Below are 20,117 nucleotides of genomic sequence, written 5' to 3' on the forward strand. Positions count from 1 at the left end.
TTGTGGTTTTGTTTCGTTGTTTTGGAAAATGTCACAATGATTCCATTAATTCGCACAATAATGTAAAATAATTGTGGTTTTGTTTCGTTGTTTTGGGATATTGTCATTGTGAAGAGAGAAGCTCGAAAGTATTTTAATCTTTTCAAGTAATTTTTGTTTTCTATGCTTTATTGCTTCGGTCACTATACTTCTTATTCACCCAAGATTCTATTATTATTTTTAATTTTCTTAAGGCCTCTGTGATTTTTGATATTGTTATAAAAGACATTAATATGATCATTGGTTTAATACTCAAATTTGTGCAGTGACTGGACTCTGTTTAGTTTGTCTGTCTCGCTAAATATATAGAAGTCTGTGTGGAATTCTTCACCTCTTGTTAGCAGTTCTTCTTTATTTTTAGTTCTGTTCTATTTTTTAGTTTGCTGATTTCATTTATTCAGTTTTTGTGTGTTTCTTCTTATAATATTCGTGTCCTTATTTGCTTCTATTATTTGTTCGGTTTTTCTTCTTTGCAATTCCTTTGTAGTTTATTTTTTCCTTAGTACCTACTATATTCAATGGGAATAAATCATATTTTAATTGAAAATACGTTGTATTTGATGTTTAGATTTCCATTTTTGGAACCGTTCTCAAAATACTCAACGAAGTGTATTGTAAATGGTACTTAATTCACTCTGTGCCTGAAATTAGTGACATTTCTTACTTAATATTCTGTTTTTTGAACGGCAAAAAATATTATCATACTTGTTAACAGCTCGAACTGAATGACAGAACTATTCAAAAACTCAATTACTACTACTCTTGAAGAGGTTTGTTCTCATGTTGATATACGTTTTCTGACGTTCCAAACCTTACGAGATATTTCGGGACATTTCGATGGCGTCTAGGGCATTATTCTAAATTTTTAATTCTTCTTTTTCGTCAATGGACTTATGGTTCTATATGGATCTATATGGAATAAATTTTACTGAACTGCAGTAAAGGTATATTATTAAAACCAGTCATCATCATACTTACTAATATACTTACATACACTAGCTAGCTAGAAGAAGAAATAAAGGACCTAAAGTGGGACATAATTGGTCTCGCAGAGGTAAAAAGGAAAGGTGAGGAGCGCATAACATTGCAATCAGGTAACATCTTGTATTACAAAGGGCACAAAGAGCAAAGTCTAAATGGCGTAGTAGGATTTCTGGTTTCTAAGAAACATGCTAATAAAATAGAACAATATGTGGGAATCTCAGAAAGAATTGCAATGATTGTGATAAATATAAACGAGAAAATCACCCTAAAAATCATTCAAGTGTACGCCCCAACTTCAACACACCCCGATGAAGAGATAGATGAGTTCTACGAGAAAATAATAGAAACCAACACGAACTATCACAGCACTTACACACTTATAATAGGAGATTTCAACGCTAAGATTGGACAACGACTAGAAGAAAGCGAAAACTATATTGGTGAATTCGGCTATGGTGTTAGAAATGAGAGAGGAGAAACCCTGGTTAACTTCCTACATAGCAACAAATATTTCGTAATGAACACATTTTATAAGAAAAAACCGCAAAGAAAGTGGACGTGGTTATCACCAGACGGAAAAACAAGGAACGAAATCGATTACATCATGTGTAACAAGAAAGATATCGTAGAAGATATAACAGTAATAAATAATGTCTCTCTGGGTAGTGATCACAGAATGGTTAGAGCTAAACTAAGGATTAAGTATAGCAAACGTAGAATTAACTTTAATAACACGATACAAATAGACACAGAAAAGCTAAAAGTCGATAAAGAAAAATATGCTAGCAAATTAAAAACCGGCCAAGCACTGAATCTAGAACAACTCAGCGTTAATAAAATTAACTCACTTATAACAAAAGAACTATTGAATGCTAGCTCAGAAGTAGCAACCCGCCATAACAACAAAAAATCCAAAATAAGTGCAGAATCGAAGAATATGCTGAATCAACGAAAAGAGCTCCTGTCACTAAACAAAAGAAATACCACAGAATACAAAGAACTTAATCGAGCCATACGAAAACAGATAAAAGACGATATTAAAAAACATCAACAAGAACATGTAGAAAGAGTGATAGAGAAAAATCGAAGTCTGAAATATACCAAACCGAAATTAGGAAAGAAAAATATTATAACTATGAAAAATCAACAAGGCCAACTAGAAACAAGCAAAGCTCAGATATCACACATAGTTGAAAACTTCTATACTGAGTTATACCGCTCAAGAAACGATCCCCCCGACTCTTCAAAGCAAAATCTGAAAAGACAAATAACAAACGTAAATTCTGAAGTAATGCCCGAAATAAGCGAAGTAGAAATAGAAAATGCAATTAAAGAATTGAAAAGAAATAAAGCACCGGGTAGTGATGGAATTCTGGCAGAAATGTTGAAAGAAGGCGGAGAAGTAGTCATCAGGTACCTAAAAATACTTTTTAATAAATGCCTATTTGAAGGAAACATACCAAAGGAATGGAATACTGCTAACACAATATTAATACACAAAAAAGGGGACAATACAGATCTGAAAAATTATCGTCCAATATCACTACTATCACAACTTTATAAAACATTCACAAAAATAATTACAAATAGATTGACAACAAAGTTCGATGTATATCAACCAGTAGAGCAAGCCGGATTTAGAAAAGGGTTCAGTACATGTGACCATCTTCACACACTAAAGGTCCTAATAGAAAAAGTTAACGAATACAATTTACCAATCTGTTTAGCATTTATAGACTACGAGAAAGCTTTTGACAGCATAGAATTATGGGCTATTGAGGAAGCACTGGTCAATAGCAGAATAGATTCTAGATATAGGATATTAATACATAATATATATCAACACGCTGAAATGGTAGTCACGATGGATAACGGAATGAAAACGAGGCCAATAAAAATCAACCGAGGAGTAAGACAGGGAGACACCATATCTCCAAAACTATTTACTGCCGCACTTGAAGACATCTTTAAATCACTAAATTGGGAAACGAAGGGACTATCGATAAACGGAAAGTATTTAAACTATCTAAGATATGCAGATAACGTAGTACTAATAGCCGACAGCTGGAAAGAACTGAAGACGATGATCGATGAGCTTCATACGGAATCCATAAAAAAAGGACTGAAAATGAATCTGAGTAAAACTAAGCTAATGTCGAATAAAGATCATCTACAGACGATAACCATCCAAGGAACAAAAGTGGAACATGTAGAAGAATACATATATCTGGGTCAGAATATCAAGGTAAACAAAGAAAACCAAACTACCGAAATAAGCAGACGAGTAAGAATGGGATGGGCCGCATTTGGAAAACTCTCATACATACTGAAAGACAAAAAGATACCCCAAAACCTTCGAACAAAAGTGTTCGATTCTTGTATCCTTCCCGTTCTCACTTACGGAGCTCAAACCTGGACATTCACAAAAAAGAACATGGACAAGATTCGAAAAACTCAGCGAGCCATGGAACGACAGATGCTTGGTATCTCACTAATAGATCGGCAAACGAACGAAGCAATCCGGAACAGAACAAAAATAAAGGACGCCGCGAAACAAGCAGCTAAATTAAAATGGAAATGGGCTGGACACAACGAACGTCTCGAAGATGGTAGATGGAACAAAGAAGTCGGAAACTGGCGACCGTACGATGCGAAGAGATCAAGAGGAAGACCTCAAATGCGCTGGAGCGACGATATCAAAAGAGTCGCAGGACCAATGTGGAAACGCCTAGCACACAACAGGGATGAATGGCGAGAAATGGGAGAGGCCTTTATTCGACAATTCGGATAGAAAAAGGGCTATATAAATAAATTTCTCCACTGGTTGCGGTCATGTGTTACATATACTGCCTGACTATACTGTTGATAAGTTTTTTCGTAATGTCTGCTTGAACCACCAACCGCTCCATTTTGAGATTACTTCGATGGATATGACCATTCTGTGCAATTGGTATTATTTGTTGTTCGTGAATTTGTGAGGTAAGATATCAAAGTATTAAGATATTTACTATTAATGTTCATGTTTTAAGGTTATGTTATTGTTTGATTAAAACTTTAATTATGTTTTACTGTATTTCAAGTTATTTTGTTGTTGTTTTTATCGGGATTGCTTCAAAATGAATCAATAAATCATTGAATTTATTTACGAAGTAAAAAATATTTAAATTAATAATTATTCTTTTTTAAGTGTTTATATCCCCTAAAAGACTAAATATATTCGTTTTCTCGTAGTTTAAATCGTTAATAGTAGTTTTGTTGTTATTACTGAAAATTCAGTAATACTGATATCTCTAACTCATATTTACTAGCCATTATATGCCCAGATCTATAAAATAATAAACTTAAAAGCTATTACAACATTCAAAAACATTTTTTAAACACTCTTTATGGCAATTTGATAGAAAGGTTTCAACAGAATCTTATATTATAAGTTAAACTACGAGAAAACGAATATCTTTAGTCTTTTACAGCATAAAATCACTGGAAACGGGAAAAGAATAAAACATTAATCCAAATATTTGTCAACTTCATAAATAAATTCAATATTTAAAATAACCCTGATAAAAACAACAACAAAATAGCTTGAAAAGATTTAATAACATAACCCTAAAACATGAACACTAAGAGTATATCAAGAGTGATTATATCTTGATATAATCATTGATCAATAATTTGATATTCTTACCTCACAAATTCACGAACAATAAATAATACCAATCGCAAAAAATTAATGTTTATAACCAAAAGTCCTTATTTACTCTTCAAACAATTAAAAAAACCGTTATTTCCAACTTCTTATGGGTCGAATACACACAAAATAGAATTGTTTGGAAAAGTTTTCTAAGCCCCGCCCATTGTGACGTCATACTTAGGTAGTCCATTCGAAGCAGTCGTCTCCATGTGCACATTTCAAAAGTGTCTATGCGTCGTCTATCTGATTCTTTGACTGTCCATGTCTCGCATGCATAGTAAAATATGGAAAAGACCAGAGTTGTAACGACCACGTCAGACCCCGTTTAGTTCAGTCATTGCTGCTCTTGCTAGTTGTATGCGTCTTTGAATTTGGAGTTCACAACTGCCTGTGTTGTTAATTAGAGCTCCGAGGTATATCATAGACAACCTCGCATCTCACAATAGTTGGAATTTCAGGAAACTATTGTTGGCGATCAATAACCATGATTTTGGTTTTGTTGTAGTTAAACACGAGTCCAAACTTAGCAATTTCTACCTTGAGTTTTTTTAAAAGTTGGTAATTTTTCTGGAGTAGAGGCTAGAAGTGTAGTGAACGCGTTAGATATCTAACCCGTTGAAACCAGTAGAACAACTCAAATTTGTCAGCATAGTCATATTTCACATTATTATTAAATTACCAATAAAGCCTTTAAATAACTTGGTTTAAATATACGATGCAGTAGTTTAAACTATCATGTAGATTATTACCATTGTTCTAATTATACACGTCCCATAATTGAATATAGGTTTTATGTTTGGTCAATATTATCCTACATTATATCGCTATCTATCGACGTCTAGTTAAATCTCAAGCCTCCCGGGTAGTCCAACTTAAAATATTCCATTTTAATAATAAAAAAAGAAGTGTAATGAAATAATCATATAAGTATATTATCTTTATTTTTCAGTTACGAAACTGATGGATGTGGTATCTTCAGTTCTACATCTGCCAAATTTAAATTCAGACGACCAACAAAAGTTAGCATCTCTTGTAATGCAGTACTTTGAATCTTCTTTAGAATGTTTTAGTTCCGAACATAATGAAGAACTTATTAAATTTTTGTGTAGTTGCATAGAACACATACTTCGTATTCATTCTGATTATAAGTTAATTGATCCGTTTGTTATATTTTACAAAAATTGCACTGCGAATCTTCAAACCCAATTTGCATTCCATCTGAAAAACGTATTAGTGGAATTGATTGATAAAGAAATCGACGCGAACAGTTACGCCAGTAAAGAAATGTCAAAATGCTTACTGTTATTTACTGATGGTGTTAAAGACAAAGACAAAGAAGATGAAAAAAAGACTTTCATTATACCAACTGGAAGATCAGCGCGTATTGCTCGCATGGGAAAAGATTCTCCTAGAAGTCCCCACAAATCAGGCACATTAAGACTTTTTGGAAAGGACATTGAAACGATGTCTCCACATAAACTTAAAGGCAGCCAGCTAAATAATACTCCAATTTCAAACAAGAAAAACGCTGTCAACGTCGTAAAAGTACACCAAACAGAAACAAAGCCTATCAGTGAAGAAAATTCTTCAGATTTTGTCCCAATAAATTCTGAAGTTAAATTACAAGTAAATAAATTGAACGAGCACCAGAAAGAAAAGTTAAAGACAAGACGTGATGATATTCCGGCTCTATACCAAGACTTATCGCAAAGTATAAGCCAAGACATATTTAGTTCAAAATCAAATTCTCGAGAAGCTACCAACCCAGAGGGTGAAAAGGAAGAGAAAAAAGATAATCCCGTTCCAGTTTCTCTTACATCAATTCCAGAAACTTTAAATTCAGAAAGCGACATGTTCCCTGATACCCCTAAAGTTATTAACGATATCAATACTGAAAATGCCAATATTGATACAGAAAATAACAAACCTGAAACAACGGTTATATCTCTGGATCAAAATATTCCCGATTTAAATTTTGAAACATTTACTAAAGAAACAATTTCTAATGATCTTTTTAAATCAGAATCTACAGAAGATATTAAAAAATCAATAGAAACTGACATTATTGAATCAGATTGTAAAAAATCAGATTCTACAGAAGATATTAAAAAATCAACAGAAACTGACATTGTTGGAACAGATTGTAAAGAAGACGAGGAAGATATACAAGGAATTAAATATTTTAAGGGCTATTCCAGAAGAAAGTCACATGGTAATTCAGAAAATGCATTAGAACGAAGAAAGCGAAGTGAATTAGAAAGGTTAAAGATGGATATAGTTGGAGCCGAGAAATTTGTCGAATCTCCTCGCAGAACTCGCGAGAAGAAACCCAAGAAAGAAATTAGTGATACTGAAAACAAAGTAGATAAGCCTGCTAAAATATCTAAAAATTCAGAAGAAAAGGAAGCTAAAAGATCTAAACATACAAAAGAAAAAGACAATTCTGTTAAATTGCCTGAAAAAATAGAAGAAAAGGAAAAAAACTATTTTATTTCTGAAGATATACAAGAAAACAACAAAGATAAAGCTGTCCAACTATCTGAAAATATGCCAGAAAAGAAAAAAGGTAAAGCTGCCAAGATGTCTAAAACTACCGAAGATATGGATATAGATAAATCTAATAAAATTTTTGAAAACACAGAAGTAACGACAAATTATATCTCAGTTCAAATATCTGAAAATACGACAGACCATGAAAAAGACAAATCCGCTGATATATCCGAAAATTTGAAAGATAAGAAAAAGCATAAAGTTACCCAAAACATTCTTGAAAATATGAATGATATGAAAAAAGATATTTCCATGTCTGAAAATGTAGAAGAAAAAACAAAAGATAAATCTGCTAAAATGTCTGAAAAACAGCAAGAAAATAGAAAAGATCAATCTCCTAAAATGCCAGAAAATGTAGAAGAAAAGAAAAAAGATAAATCTACCAAAATGTCTGAACATATGGAAGAAAAGACAAAAGATAATTCTGCTAATAGAATGCCTGAAAATATGGAAGAAAAGAAAAAAGATAAACATACTAAAATGTCTGAACATATGGAAGGAAATACAAAAGATAAATATGCTAAAACTCCGGAAAATCCGCAAAAAACCAACATTTCTCCTAAGAGGCCTGTAGGTCGACCGAGAAAACAACCGTTAGAGTTTCAGCCCGAAGAAAAAAAAATCAGTCCAATAGCAGCTGTTCCAAGCAATGCACCAAATGAAACTCCAGAAAAGAGAAAAAGGGGGCGACCCAAAAAAAGTCCCGAAGAGAAAACGAGAACAGCAAAAATTTTCGAAAAGTTAGAATCGCCTAAATCCAGCAGCGAAAGATTAGCAAAAAAACGACAGGAAACTATGAAGAAAACTGAAAAAACTCCGGAGGGTGAAAATAAGATGTCGAAGCTTGAATCTTCTCATATAAAGAACCTATTCAGAAAACTTAGTGAACAATATTCAGGTAAAGAATTTGAAAAAACAAACGAATCTGTTAATAAAACTCCACAAAAAACGTTAGGATTAACACAACCAATTGAGGGTAGAGGACAAAAGCGTAAAGCACCTACAGATGATGAAAATGATGACATTATTGAGAGTTCTCAAGAGTCATTTGCTGAAATTGTTCCTTTACTAAATTCGTCTAAAAAGAAGCCGATTAGGCTAAGTATTACTAAATCAGGTTCTCATTTAGAATGTAAAGTAGATATTTCAGAGAATAATTCTCCAAATACATCAAATTTAGTTATTGATGCTGATAATGTACATAGTTATGCCATGAAAATACCTGAGAAAACGGAAGACGAATGTGTTAAGGACATTAATACCACCCAAGACACTACACTCACTCAAAATAGTTCTCAAGATTCAACTCAAACGGAAGATACAGTTTCTAAAATTTCAGTAATGACAGATAGCACTCTAACACAAACAACCAGAGAGGCTCCTGTAGAAGCACTAATCGAATCTCCAGAACCTCCTCAAAAGCCTAAATTGTCTGAATCTGAACTAATCATGTGCCAGATGGATACCATGTCAGTTTGCGGTTCAAAGGAAACGCTTTCAGATAATAAGGAAATGCAAGACCGATTGACATCTCCCGTATCACTTAATTCAGTTGAAGATATACTTGGTAAGTTTTATTATTAATCACTTTTTTTTTCTTGGTTATTGTAAAAGCCGAAGATGAGCATGTTGTCCATCCGCATGTTGTTCATACTTTTTGGTACAGTTAAAATACAGGTCAGAGTTTCGAAAAATAAATACAAGTAAGAACAAATACCGGGGCCGTCCCTGTTTAGTTAAGTTATAGTGCAATAATTAGCTGATAAACTGTAAGTCATCTGCATATATTTATTAAGCCGCAAATCAAATTAGTTTCTATTTAGAATTTAAATAACCTTAAAATTTCGTATTGATACGAGGTGTATTGAGGTGTGCATGCCGTTGTTATCAGCAACTGGACAGTTCAGCACCGAAAATTTTGCGACCATTGTCCAAGATAACTATGGAGTCAAATATTGAATCGATATAAGGTTGAATGCTCGAATAAATGAACTTTGAGCAAATGAAAGGCAGATATCGAGCACAGTTGGCATCAGGCTGTGATGCCAACCATAATGTAGCTTCGCCTATTTTAAACTGTTTGTCTTTGTGTAGTGTAGTGTAATGTACAATTTTATGTTTATGACATTCTCCACAAATTGTTGGATACGCCAAAATTAACTGAAGATGCTCTAGGAAGCGAAAATACTTGAGCGAGATTTAATTAATAAACTGTGCTCGATATCTGCCTTTCATTCGATCAAAATATTGAATCGAGCCAATCTACCACCGTTGTCATATTCCATAGCCTTAGCCCAGCAGCAATTTCCAAAAAAAGATCAGGCTATAATTTTCGGCGCAATCGATGGAGCTCGTCTTCAGGATTACCCTATCCCTTTAGGAAGCATAATAGGACCCAAAAATATTATTTTCTGCCCCAGTTTATCAAATAATAGAATTTGCATATATCTATCTAGTAAGCAACTGTTAGAGGATTTTATGAATTCTCACGACTCAATAGAAGTTCAAGATCAAATTATAAAGGCACATCAACTTATAACACCAGCTGAGAGACTTATACTATCAAATGTATTTCCAACTATTCCTCATGAAGTGCTTTGCGATGAATTAAAAAATATTCAAATATGATTTCACCGATTTCTTTTCTTAGGATTAGTTCAAACCTACTGGAATATAGCCACATATTAAGTTTCCCAAGGCAAGTATAAGTCAGTCCATACAATTTTGTCGTACCTGATTCGTTTACAGTAAATTACGAAAATACTACGTAGATAATCTTCATTTCTCTGGATAGTCTAACCTGCTATAAATGCAAAGCTTCAGGACCTATCGCTAGCCAGTGTTTTACGAATTCTAGTAATGCTCCAACTGTAAGCTCACCTACAAATCTCAACAACCAAGAAACTACCGGCACTTCTAGTTATAGCAACACTTTTAACTTTTAATCAATCTCATTCGGCGACAAATTGCAGAAAACTCTGATAAAGCTAATACATTACCACATTTTTCTGAAACAACTATTTCAGCCAATCTTACAAATAAAACTTCAAGTTCGACTTCTTTCACTACTTATGACTCTTATTGAGTTTTCTCAAGCACTTAGAAATGTAATAAAGCCACAGCATCTAACTTAAAACTCTGATAATACTTGCGCAAATTCAAGTACCTCCATAAAACACAGTTTTGGTGAAATTCGACAAAATGTTCGAACTTCTCAATTCTACAGAATACAAACGCGTCCCAAACGATCCAACCACCTATCTAGAAAAAACGACCAAATCCATCATAAATAAGTATACTCTACCTTCAGACATCAAAGAATCTCTTATACCCAGAGAAAAATCATCCCGAATTCCAAAGATATACGGCCTTCCAAAAATCCATAAACCCAATGTTCCCCTAAGACCCATCGTCAGTGCATACAACTACCCCACTCAGAAATTGGCAAAACATCTCGCTTTATCCTTACAACCATTAGCCGAAAAAGTCTCGTCTTTTGTCAAAAACTCTTTATTGATCTTCTGAAAAATATTTCTATTTCACCCTCAGATATTCTAGTTAGTTTTGACATTGTTTCTTTGTTTACCAACATTCCCATCGATGAAACCATTTCCATCTTGGACTCTAAACATCAAATCCCCCAAGACACACTATCTCTAATAAAACACTGCATGTCTAATACATACTTTTCATTCCAAAATCATTTCTATCGTCAAATCAAAGGTGCCCCAATGGCTGCTCTACGGCCTCTCTCCCGTAATAGCTGATATTTTCATGGAACATTTCGAAACAGCAGCCCTGTCCTCATCAAATCTCAAACCCACCTGCTGGTTACGGTATGTTGATGACACTTTTGTCATTTGGCCTCATGGTAAAGACACGTTAGATCTCTTCCTCTCCCACCTGAATGGGATACATCCTAGTATTCAATTCACGATGGAAGTTGAGTCTGAAGCGTCTTTGCCATTCCTTGATGTTCTTATTCAGAAAAATTTACCTCACAGTTTTTCCTATTCCGTGTACCGGAAACCTACTCATACAAACCGATATCTTAATGCCCAGTCACATCATCACCCCGCCCAACTCAATTCAGTTGTCAACACTCTCATTTCTCGTTCCATAAGACTTAGCGACAACAATCATAGGTCATCCGAAATTAATTCAATAAGGCAAACAGTCTTACAAAACGGCTACCACAAAACCCAAATCAATCTTCTTCTTTAAGTGCCATCTCCGCGGCGGAGGTCGGCAATCATCATAGCTATTCGGACTTTTGAGACGGCTGCTCTGAAAAGTTCATTTGATGTACATCCGTACCACTCTCTCAGGTTGCGCAGCCATGACATTCTACGCCTCCCTATGCTTCTCTTTCCTTGGATCTTTCCCTGCATAATCAGTTGGAGCAAGGTGTATTTCTCTCCACGTGTAATATGTCCGAGATATTCTAATTTCCAAATCAATAAGAGCATTCAAAAACATCTAAGCCTAATTCCATCCAAAAAAGAAACCTTGCCGCCGGATCAACCCAAAATCTTTCTACCTTTTATTAAAGGTGTCACTGATAAAATCAGTAGAACTCTTCTTCCTCTAAATATCAAAACCATCTTTACTACTCACTCCAAGTTGTCCAATCTCGTCAGATCCGTAAAAGACCAAATCCCTAATGAAGACCATGGTGTCTACGAGATACCCTGTTCCAGTTGCCCACGTCTGACAGACAAACCGACGAATCCATAACCGTATTTACGAACATTCTATATCTGTCAAACATTCCGATACTACTTCAGATCTAGCCCAACATCATATTCAAACAGACCACAAAATAGATTTCGAAAAAGCAAAAACCATCGCCCCCATCCGCTCCTTAAAATCGAGAATCATTCGTGAAGCTATCGAAATCGAAAAACGGCCTAACAGCTTGAACACGCGCGATGACGCGAAACGATTGACGGCTACATGGCGACCCCTGCTTCAGCGACCTCCCGCCCACACCGCTCAGGCCACGTCATTTCAGACCACGTCAGCGCATACCGTTCCCGCGCATACAGCGAGTATAAAAGCAGCGACACAGGGTAAGACCGGTTGTCACTCGACACTGAGGAGTAGGCAGATTGAGACCTCAGTGCCGAGAGACAGTTCTTGCAATACAGAACACGATACTGGTACGCCTCGAGTGAGGGGAGTAGGCAGATTGAGACCCCGAACTCGAACCGAACCGTATCACTCTTGATAATGGCTCCAAAATGGGTGCCGAAACCTCGAGTAATAAATTCTCAACGCGGTTCTTCCCGAGAACTAAGTAATTTTCATTCATATATGGCGCAGTTTAATCAGTTTATCTTAAACGCTGCCCAGAAATTTATTGGTAAATCTAAGCCTGTTAACGGTCGATGTCCTGTACCATGGTGGAATGAACATTGTGCTACAGCAATCCGTGAAAGTAAATCAGCCCTAAACCGATACGCAAAAGTAGATGAACTAGGGGAATTATGTGCGGGATAGGGAAATCAATGAGTGCGAGAGAGAACGTGTGGCTACATGGGAAATCAATGAGTGCGAGAGAGAACGTGTGATGTAATTGACGTTACAGTTACAATTTACAATTTTTATTTTAAAAATATTAACGACGTATGACAGGAAGACGTACGACAGCTCGTTTCAAAGAGGACTCGTCATGAAACACAATGATTTATCAAAAACAAAGATGGCCACCATTCTTCTTCTTTCGAGCGCCAAGTGCTAAACGCCTTAACGTACAGGGTTGCGCAACATGTCACGTGATAGCGTTGTGATGTTTTTGGTAATTTTTTTTTTCTTACTATGAAAGTCTGCAAATCTATGTATCGGTAATTAATAGCAATACCCCTCTCTCTGATGTCTGGAAAAAAATTAGAAAAATATATGGTTTACAAACTTAGCACAATTTCAAGAGTTTAAAAGAAAATAATAATTTCATAACATCGAGCAGTGATATTTCAAACATTTTTGGGAGAATCTATCAAAGCCACTCATCGAATCAACAGTATACAGCTAATTTTCTTAAAATCAATGAATTCGCCAAACAAAATCATTAGAACATACATACATTACATGTATATATGTACAAAACATACATTAGAAGTTCAAATTAATTCCTTAAACCATTCTATCTCCTTTCAAGAGATAAACTCATCTTTTAACCTGAAGGATTCTAGTCCTGGACCTGATAACATTTCTCCTAAACACTGACAAACCTAAATATGACCCAGAATCGTACTGACCCATATCTCTGATATCGACAGCGTGCAAATTACTAGACAATATTGTTAACTCCAGGCTCTTATGGGTTTTAGAAAATTCCAATTTCTTAATCTCCGAGCAAAATGGCTTTATAAAAGATCAGTCAATCACAGACAACATTTTAAACGTGGAAAGTGAGGTACATGAAGCTCTTGCTACAAACACTGTTTTATATATAAAAATCTATTGTTACAAAGGGAAAAGTTATATATCTTTTAAAAAATTTTCTTAACATAATATTCGACCTTGTCTAAATTACCCTTTGTCTTGATTCCTTGTCTTGATTTCTAACTTCTTAATTTAGAAGACAAACATTTGCAACCAATATGTAAATAGCAATATACTGAAAATTTCCTTTTATCTTTTAGCGTCGTCCCAAAGTACTGAGTCTAATACTCCCCCAAGCACACCTCAAAAATCTCAGAAAATTCCAACATCTCCAGTTACAGCTGAAACACCAAATAGGACAAATGAATTATTGGATAACACGATGAACATTTCCCCTATAACTTCCAGAAGTAATTCCGAAGAAGAAATTTCAGTAGAGGTGCCTGTTGCTAAACCCCTAGAATTTCTAGAAGTACTTGAAGAAGAAATAAAAACTCTAGAGCATGCAGAGATGAATAATGCCAGTGAAGAAATAGATGATGATATTGATGGTATAGATATAAGTGGGAAGTTTGCCAACAAGTTGCCGAAGGAGGACACTTTCGAAGGTAAGATGGATCCTACGTTTTATTTTCATTATAACGTGTTAATATTTACAATAGAGAATTGAATATTTACAATATTTTAAAATCTGAAAAGTGTAATATCTGCCACAGTCGTAGACGAACCGTCAATAAGATATAATCCCAGACTCTAAATCTGGAAGCAAATTAGTGATTAGTTAGATGAAAGTATGATTTTGATTTATAGAAGCACGGAAATGACATAACTTTTTAGAATCTTCAGATCCAAATTCATTGTCTACAAAGATTATTTTGTATTTAAGTAATTAAAATAAAACTGTTTTTGCTTCTGCAATGATCCGTAGTCGCCATTTATTTTTCAACCTAGCTATATTGTTAATTCTGCAATGTATTGTTAATTAAGTTATATTGGTAATTCTTAGTGGCTGACCTAACGTGTATGCCGCTATAGATACTTTGAATTTAAATACGAGTATTACTATACGGGGTGGTTCATTAAGAATGATCCATATAGTAACTGAAGAAACCTGAGCACAAAATACGAAGATTGAACCTAAAACACCTAAATAAAATATTCCTCCTTACCAAGATACAGAGTGTTCTATTACCAATATTCTAAACTGATTTTAGCCTATTGTTTTAACACCTTCCAATATTTTTTGTTCAAATTTGACAAACAGTTAACACATCACATGTTAGGATACTTTAACTAGTGTTCACAGATAGTTTTTCGCTGTTACCAGTATATACGCCACTATCTTATGTTTTTTTATTCTTCGTTACTTTTTACTTAAATATCATCCTTGTGTCTCAATGCGATAAAGTAGTTTTTAAGTTATTTGCGTTTAAAGGTAATGTTTAAAATACATAATCTTATTTTTTTGCTTATTTCATATGAGTGTCTTCAATTTAACCAAGTTACTGATAAATTTTGTTAATTATAATTGTAAATTTTCATAGTTATTATTAATCTATTGGTAATCGTAGTAGTACTAGTAGAAGATTAATCCATTAATTATTTTATTTATTATTAATCTATTAATTTTTCAAATGCGGAAATGCGAATTATGGTTTGTGTTAATGCACAAGCAAATTATACAGGACATGCTACAGCTAAAAAATATCTACAATTATATACTAACAGACAACATCCCTATTACAGGACTTTAATAAATTTACGATCAGTTAGCGGAAATTAGTCAATTCCGTCCAAAGCGAGATCTAGGACGTCTAAAAATAATTACAGTAAATCAGGAGGATGATGTGTTAGTAAGAATCGCTAATGAACCTCAGTTAAGTACTAGCTCTATCAGCAATAACTGGAATAAGCCATGCTTCAGTTTTCGGATTATTAAAAAGGAAAATTTTACTCCAATGTAGAACTTGCTAGCTACAGATCTTCCTTGACAAATGGAATTTGCACAATTTGTTATGGATAAGATAAATGCAAATCACAATAATAGGTCCTTTTGAGTCACCTGCAAATTTCAACGCAATTCATATTTGGAGTTTCCTCAAAACACTCTTTTTGATGAACTGGATGAGTTACCATTAAACTAAGGAAGATATATGTGGTTTATGCAAGATGGCGCTCCACCACATTTACCCTTGGTGGTGCGAAATTATTTGAACAATCAGTTTCCTCATAGATGGATACTACGAGGAAGTGAGTTTCCATGGCCTGCTCGGAGTCCTGATTATAATCCCTTAGATTTTTATTTTTGTGGACATATGAAGACACTTGTTTATGCTCAAGAATTTAATACCCGACAAGAATGATGGCAACAAATAGAGAATGCCGCGAATTTTATTAGAAATCAACCGAACATGAAGGTTAGGAGAAATTTTTCTGATAGAATTCAAAAATGTATTGATGTGGAAGGAAGCCACTTTGAAAATATTTAAATTGATTTTTTGTTACAGTAGTCAAAATAAATTTTTTTTTCAGTAGTTTTGTTTTATGTAACCATCATTTTATTAACAAGCTCGATCTTAAAACTTACCAAGAAAAATGGATTTGGTATAATAAAAATCTTGGTTCTGATTTTTTATGAACTAAAATATTAATATGAAAAAATCATTTGAAATGGAGTTTGCTGAATCTAAATTGTATAGCTTTATTAGTGACATAGTTATGAGTCGTGTGAAATGGATGTTAGCAATAAAATAAGATTATGTAGTTTAAACATTACCTTTAAATGCAATAACTTGAAAACTACTTACTATATCGCATTGAGAGAAAAGGATGATTTACGTAAAAAGTAACAAGGCACAAAAAAAAAACATGCTGAAATGATTATTACGACAGTGGCGTAGATTTTGAGGGGAAAAAGGAAGTATCTATCCCTATAGCACGCCTCTGGCAACAGCGGAAAACTATCTTTTATTATCAGTTAAAGTATCCTAATATGTGTAAACTCTTTGGCAAGTTTGAACAAAAAATTTTTGAACATGTTATAATAACAATGGGCTAAAATCATTTTATATTTTTAATAAAACACAAAGTACGTTTATGTAATTATCAATTACGTATGTAACTGTTTTAATAGATATTAGGTATAGTTCCTACTTGCTAGTAGAACCGTTTCATCTTAATATCCTAGATTGTTAATAGGGAAACTGTTGATTTTTATTTTAATTGTGTTAGCCTGTCATCATCATCAACTTGTGCATGTCTACTACTGGACATAGGTCTCCCTCAGCACTTTCCATCTGTCTTTGTGCAGCTTGCATCCAGTGACTGCTAACACGCTTCAGGTCGTCAGTCCATCTGGTTGGTGGTCTGGCGACGTATCCTTCACAATCCCATTTAAGTGACGTGATTTTTTCGATAGAGTATGTTGTTTTGTTCTATGACGTACTTCTTTGTTTGGAATTCGGTCTCTCAGAGAGACACCCAACATCTGGCGCTCCATAGCCATCTGAGATGTGCGTATCTTGTTTACTACCTTTTTTGTGAGTGTTAATGTTTCCGCTCTTTAAGTGAGTACAGGTAACATACACTGGCCAAAGATTTTTCTTTTGACGCATATGGGTAAAAAAAGTTAAATATGAGCATAGATAAAGGGTATCTCTGTCTTGCTCCCCTTTGTATATCAACTGCTTCTAAAACTTTCATATAATTTAAATCTGATTTATACTCTGATGTGCATAACTTTGTCAAACGCCTTCTCGAAATTTAGAAAGCAGGGACAAATATCTTAATTTACGTCTCGATTTTGTTTAACTAGAACGTGAATACTGAATAATGCCCACCCGGTTCCCAACCTATTTCCAAGTCCAAACTGTATACTTTAAGAGTTTTCTGATCATGCAGATTTTTTATAAATTGCTTCGGAGATTCCCCTCAGAAACAGTTTCAGTGTCTGATTCGTTAGGCTGATATTATCCTAATTGACACTATTATTCACTTTCTTTCGCAGTGGAAAGAAGTGGAACAACAGTCTTGACTGATCTTTTCATTTCTATATTAATGTTGTCATTATTCCGATCGACAAGCTGGATTCTAGCTTCATTCCGCTGTGAAAGAAAGTGAATGTTAGTTTCAGTCAAGATCTATCAACCTAATGAGCCATTCACTAAAAGTATTTCTGAGGATAATTCATCATCCTGGAATTAAAAAAAAATGTAAGATTTGATCAATCGTAGTTTATTTGAACTTAAAAGTAGCTTGGAAACGATATTTCATTTTCTAATATTTTCCGACGCGTATTCTTAAGGTAAAGTGGATTTCATGTAATAGAATGTACTATCTTTCAATAAAGTCGTCCCTGGAACGCAACTCAAAAATTTGATAATATCATTTAAAGTCATCTACTTTTAAATGTATTATATGTCTGAATTGTCAATATTAATGATTCAGCAGATAATATTAAATTATTAGAAGAATTTTTGACCATGTATCAAAAACAAAATTTGTTTAATTTACTAATGTTTTGTATTTTGAGAACGATTTCCGCAGTAGAAATCAAAACGTCAAACTAAACTTATTTTAAAGTAAATTTGTACCTTATTCCCAAAAAATAGTGAATTTCATTTTCTAGTTTACGGCAAATACTAATCTGATTTTTCGTCATTGACCAGTTCCAAGTTTGTTTTTTTTATTCTTTGTGTGTTTGTTTTTTCAATTTTATACACAATTTACAAGAATTAGGTTTTAATAGGTGGCACATATGTTCCCGGATAAGTCTACTCCTTTGATAATATTTTTAAATTACCCGTTCATTAGTTCTGTAGTCCATTTGAATTTAACTTAATCTTTTCTTGAATATCTAGTGGAATTCTGTAAATTTGTCCCCTCTTTCATTTCTCGTTCTGAAGCCGTACTTTCCTATGATTTGGGGGCATGCCAACTTCTCACTATGAGAGCATAGTATTTTACTAATGTCGAATATGTCTAGTCTCTGCATTTCTTTAATTGTGTTACGTATCTTCCCGGCTTTTGAGCGGCCGTATTAGGAGCCGTTTGATTTTGCTGCGAATTACATGGTCATCTCGGAAGAATATAACTGTGTAGTACTTCTTGTTTTGCTTGCTACAATAGTGGTTGCCATTGCACCGTATATTGTCTGAGTCATAACCATGAATCCTAGATTCACCATATTGAAGGTGCGGACACCAGATTCATCATCTTTATTTAACAGTATTGTCAGAATAAACTAGCGTAGGCTTCTACGGCCTATGTTTTGTAATCATACATTGGTTTTTGGCCTACGTAAACCGTGGTCTGGTATTATCTATTTCTTTGGCTATACTATGACTGTGGCAGATATTATGGATAGCCATATGGCATTAGTGACAGGGATTTTTAAGATGGTCTATAAGTCCCCAAGGGATTACTAACAGTATGTTTTTTTTAGAGGAAAACTCTTCTGATGAATTTGATCCTGCAGATGCGTCCAGTGAAGCTGAAATGACTCCTTTAGAAACAAGTGAAAGTAAAGACAATGAAGAAATCGAACAGTTCAATTCTGCCCTTGAGACAGAACTTAACGAAGAACCACCTATCCAGAATGGTCAAGTGTCAACTACAATAAATATCACCTCCAGTAAAATATTTAAGGGACCAACAGCAATTCAAGAAAAAGCTTCTAAAATCCAACATATATTCCAAACATTTATATCTAAAAAGCATATTCTGAAAAGAAAAATAGGAAGTACATCATCTCCGTCAACTTTGAGAATAAAAAGATTAATGAACAACGTTGGACAAAAGCAGAACGTTCCAGAGGTAACTGAAACGTTCAACGAAGAAGATATATTGACGTTTTCGAGAGAGATACCAAGTCCACTTGCAGTTCCTCGAAGTAGTATACTTAAAAGAAAATTTGCAGATAGTAGTGACACCGAGAGTAATTCTCCATGTCCAAAGGTAAGTACTACTGATTTCGTAAAAAAGTTTCACGACCATAAATATTAGTTTTCATAGTTCTGATCTGTACTTGTTTTTCTGCGATTACAGCGCCATCTATCGCGAATCGAATCAAAAAGTAAAAATATCTCGAGATATTAGACCATTTCTATAATTTTCCTAGGGTATCAAAATAAATCATTTTTTTCGATTATCGCGCCAGTTATCAAAAAACGAAAAAATGTGGCGCATCATTTTTTTTAAACTGTTAAAAAATTTGCGCATTACCTACCTTAAAACTCACCAAATTTCATTTGCGTATCTCAACCGATTTCAGAGCAATAAACACATCGTCAGATTTTAAGAAAAAAATCAATACCCTGTATCTCGGAAACGAAGCATTTGCTGACATATTTTTATATAGCGAACTGTCATTTTTTATGCAGAATCACCCTGTGACGTTCGTTGTACTTATTTACTAACACCATGTATATTATTCATAACTTTGAAGCTCTAGAAACAATTTATTTAT

General features: G+C 34.2%; 1 protein-coding gene across 1 annotated transcript in view; it reads left to right on the forward strand.

The window, feature by feature from the left end:
- The window catches only part of LOC140434830 (uncharacterized), a 91,283-nt gene that overhangs the window by 45,895 nt on the left and 25,271 nt on the right, over positions 1-20,117 (forward strand). Inside the window, exons 11-13 of the mRNA XM_072523396.1 lie at positions 5,664-8,831; positions 13,912-14,259; positions 19,095-19,606. Coding sequence (XP_072379497.1) covers positions 5,664-8,831; positions 13,912-14,259; positions 19,095-19,606 — 4,028 coding nt within the window. The remainder of the gene's footprint in view (positions 1-5,663; positions 8,832-13,911; positions 14,260-19,094; positions 19,607-20,117) is intronic.

This window comes from Diabrotica undecimpunctata, chromosome 2 (assembly GCF_040954645.1).
Source record: "Diabrotica undecimpunctata isolate CICGRU chromosome 2, icDiaUnde3, whole genome shotgun sequence".
Taxonomy (NCBI): Eukaryota; Metazoa; Arthropoda; class Insecta; order Coleoptera; family Chrysomelidae; genus Diabrotica; species Diabrotica undecimpunctata.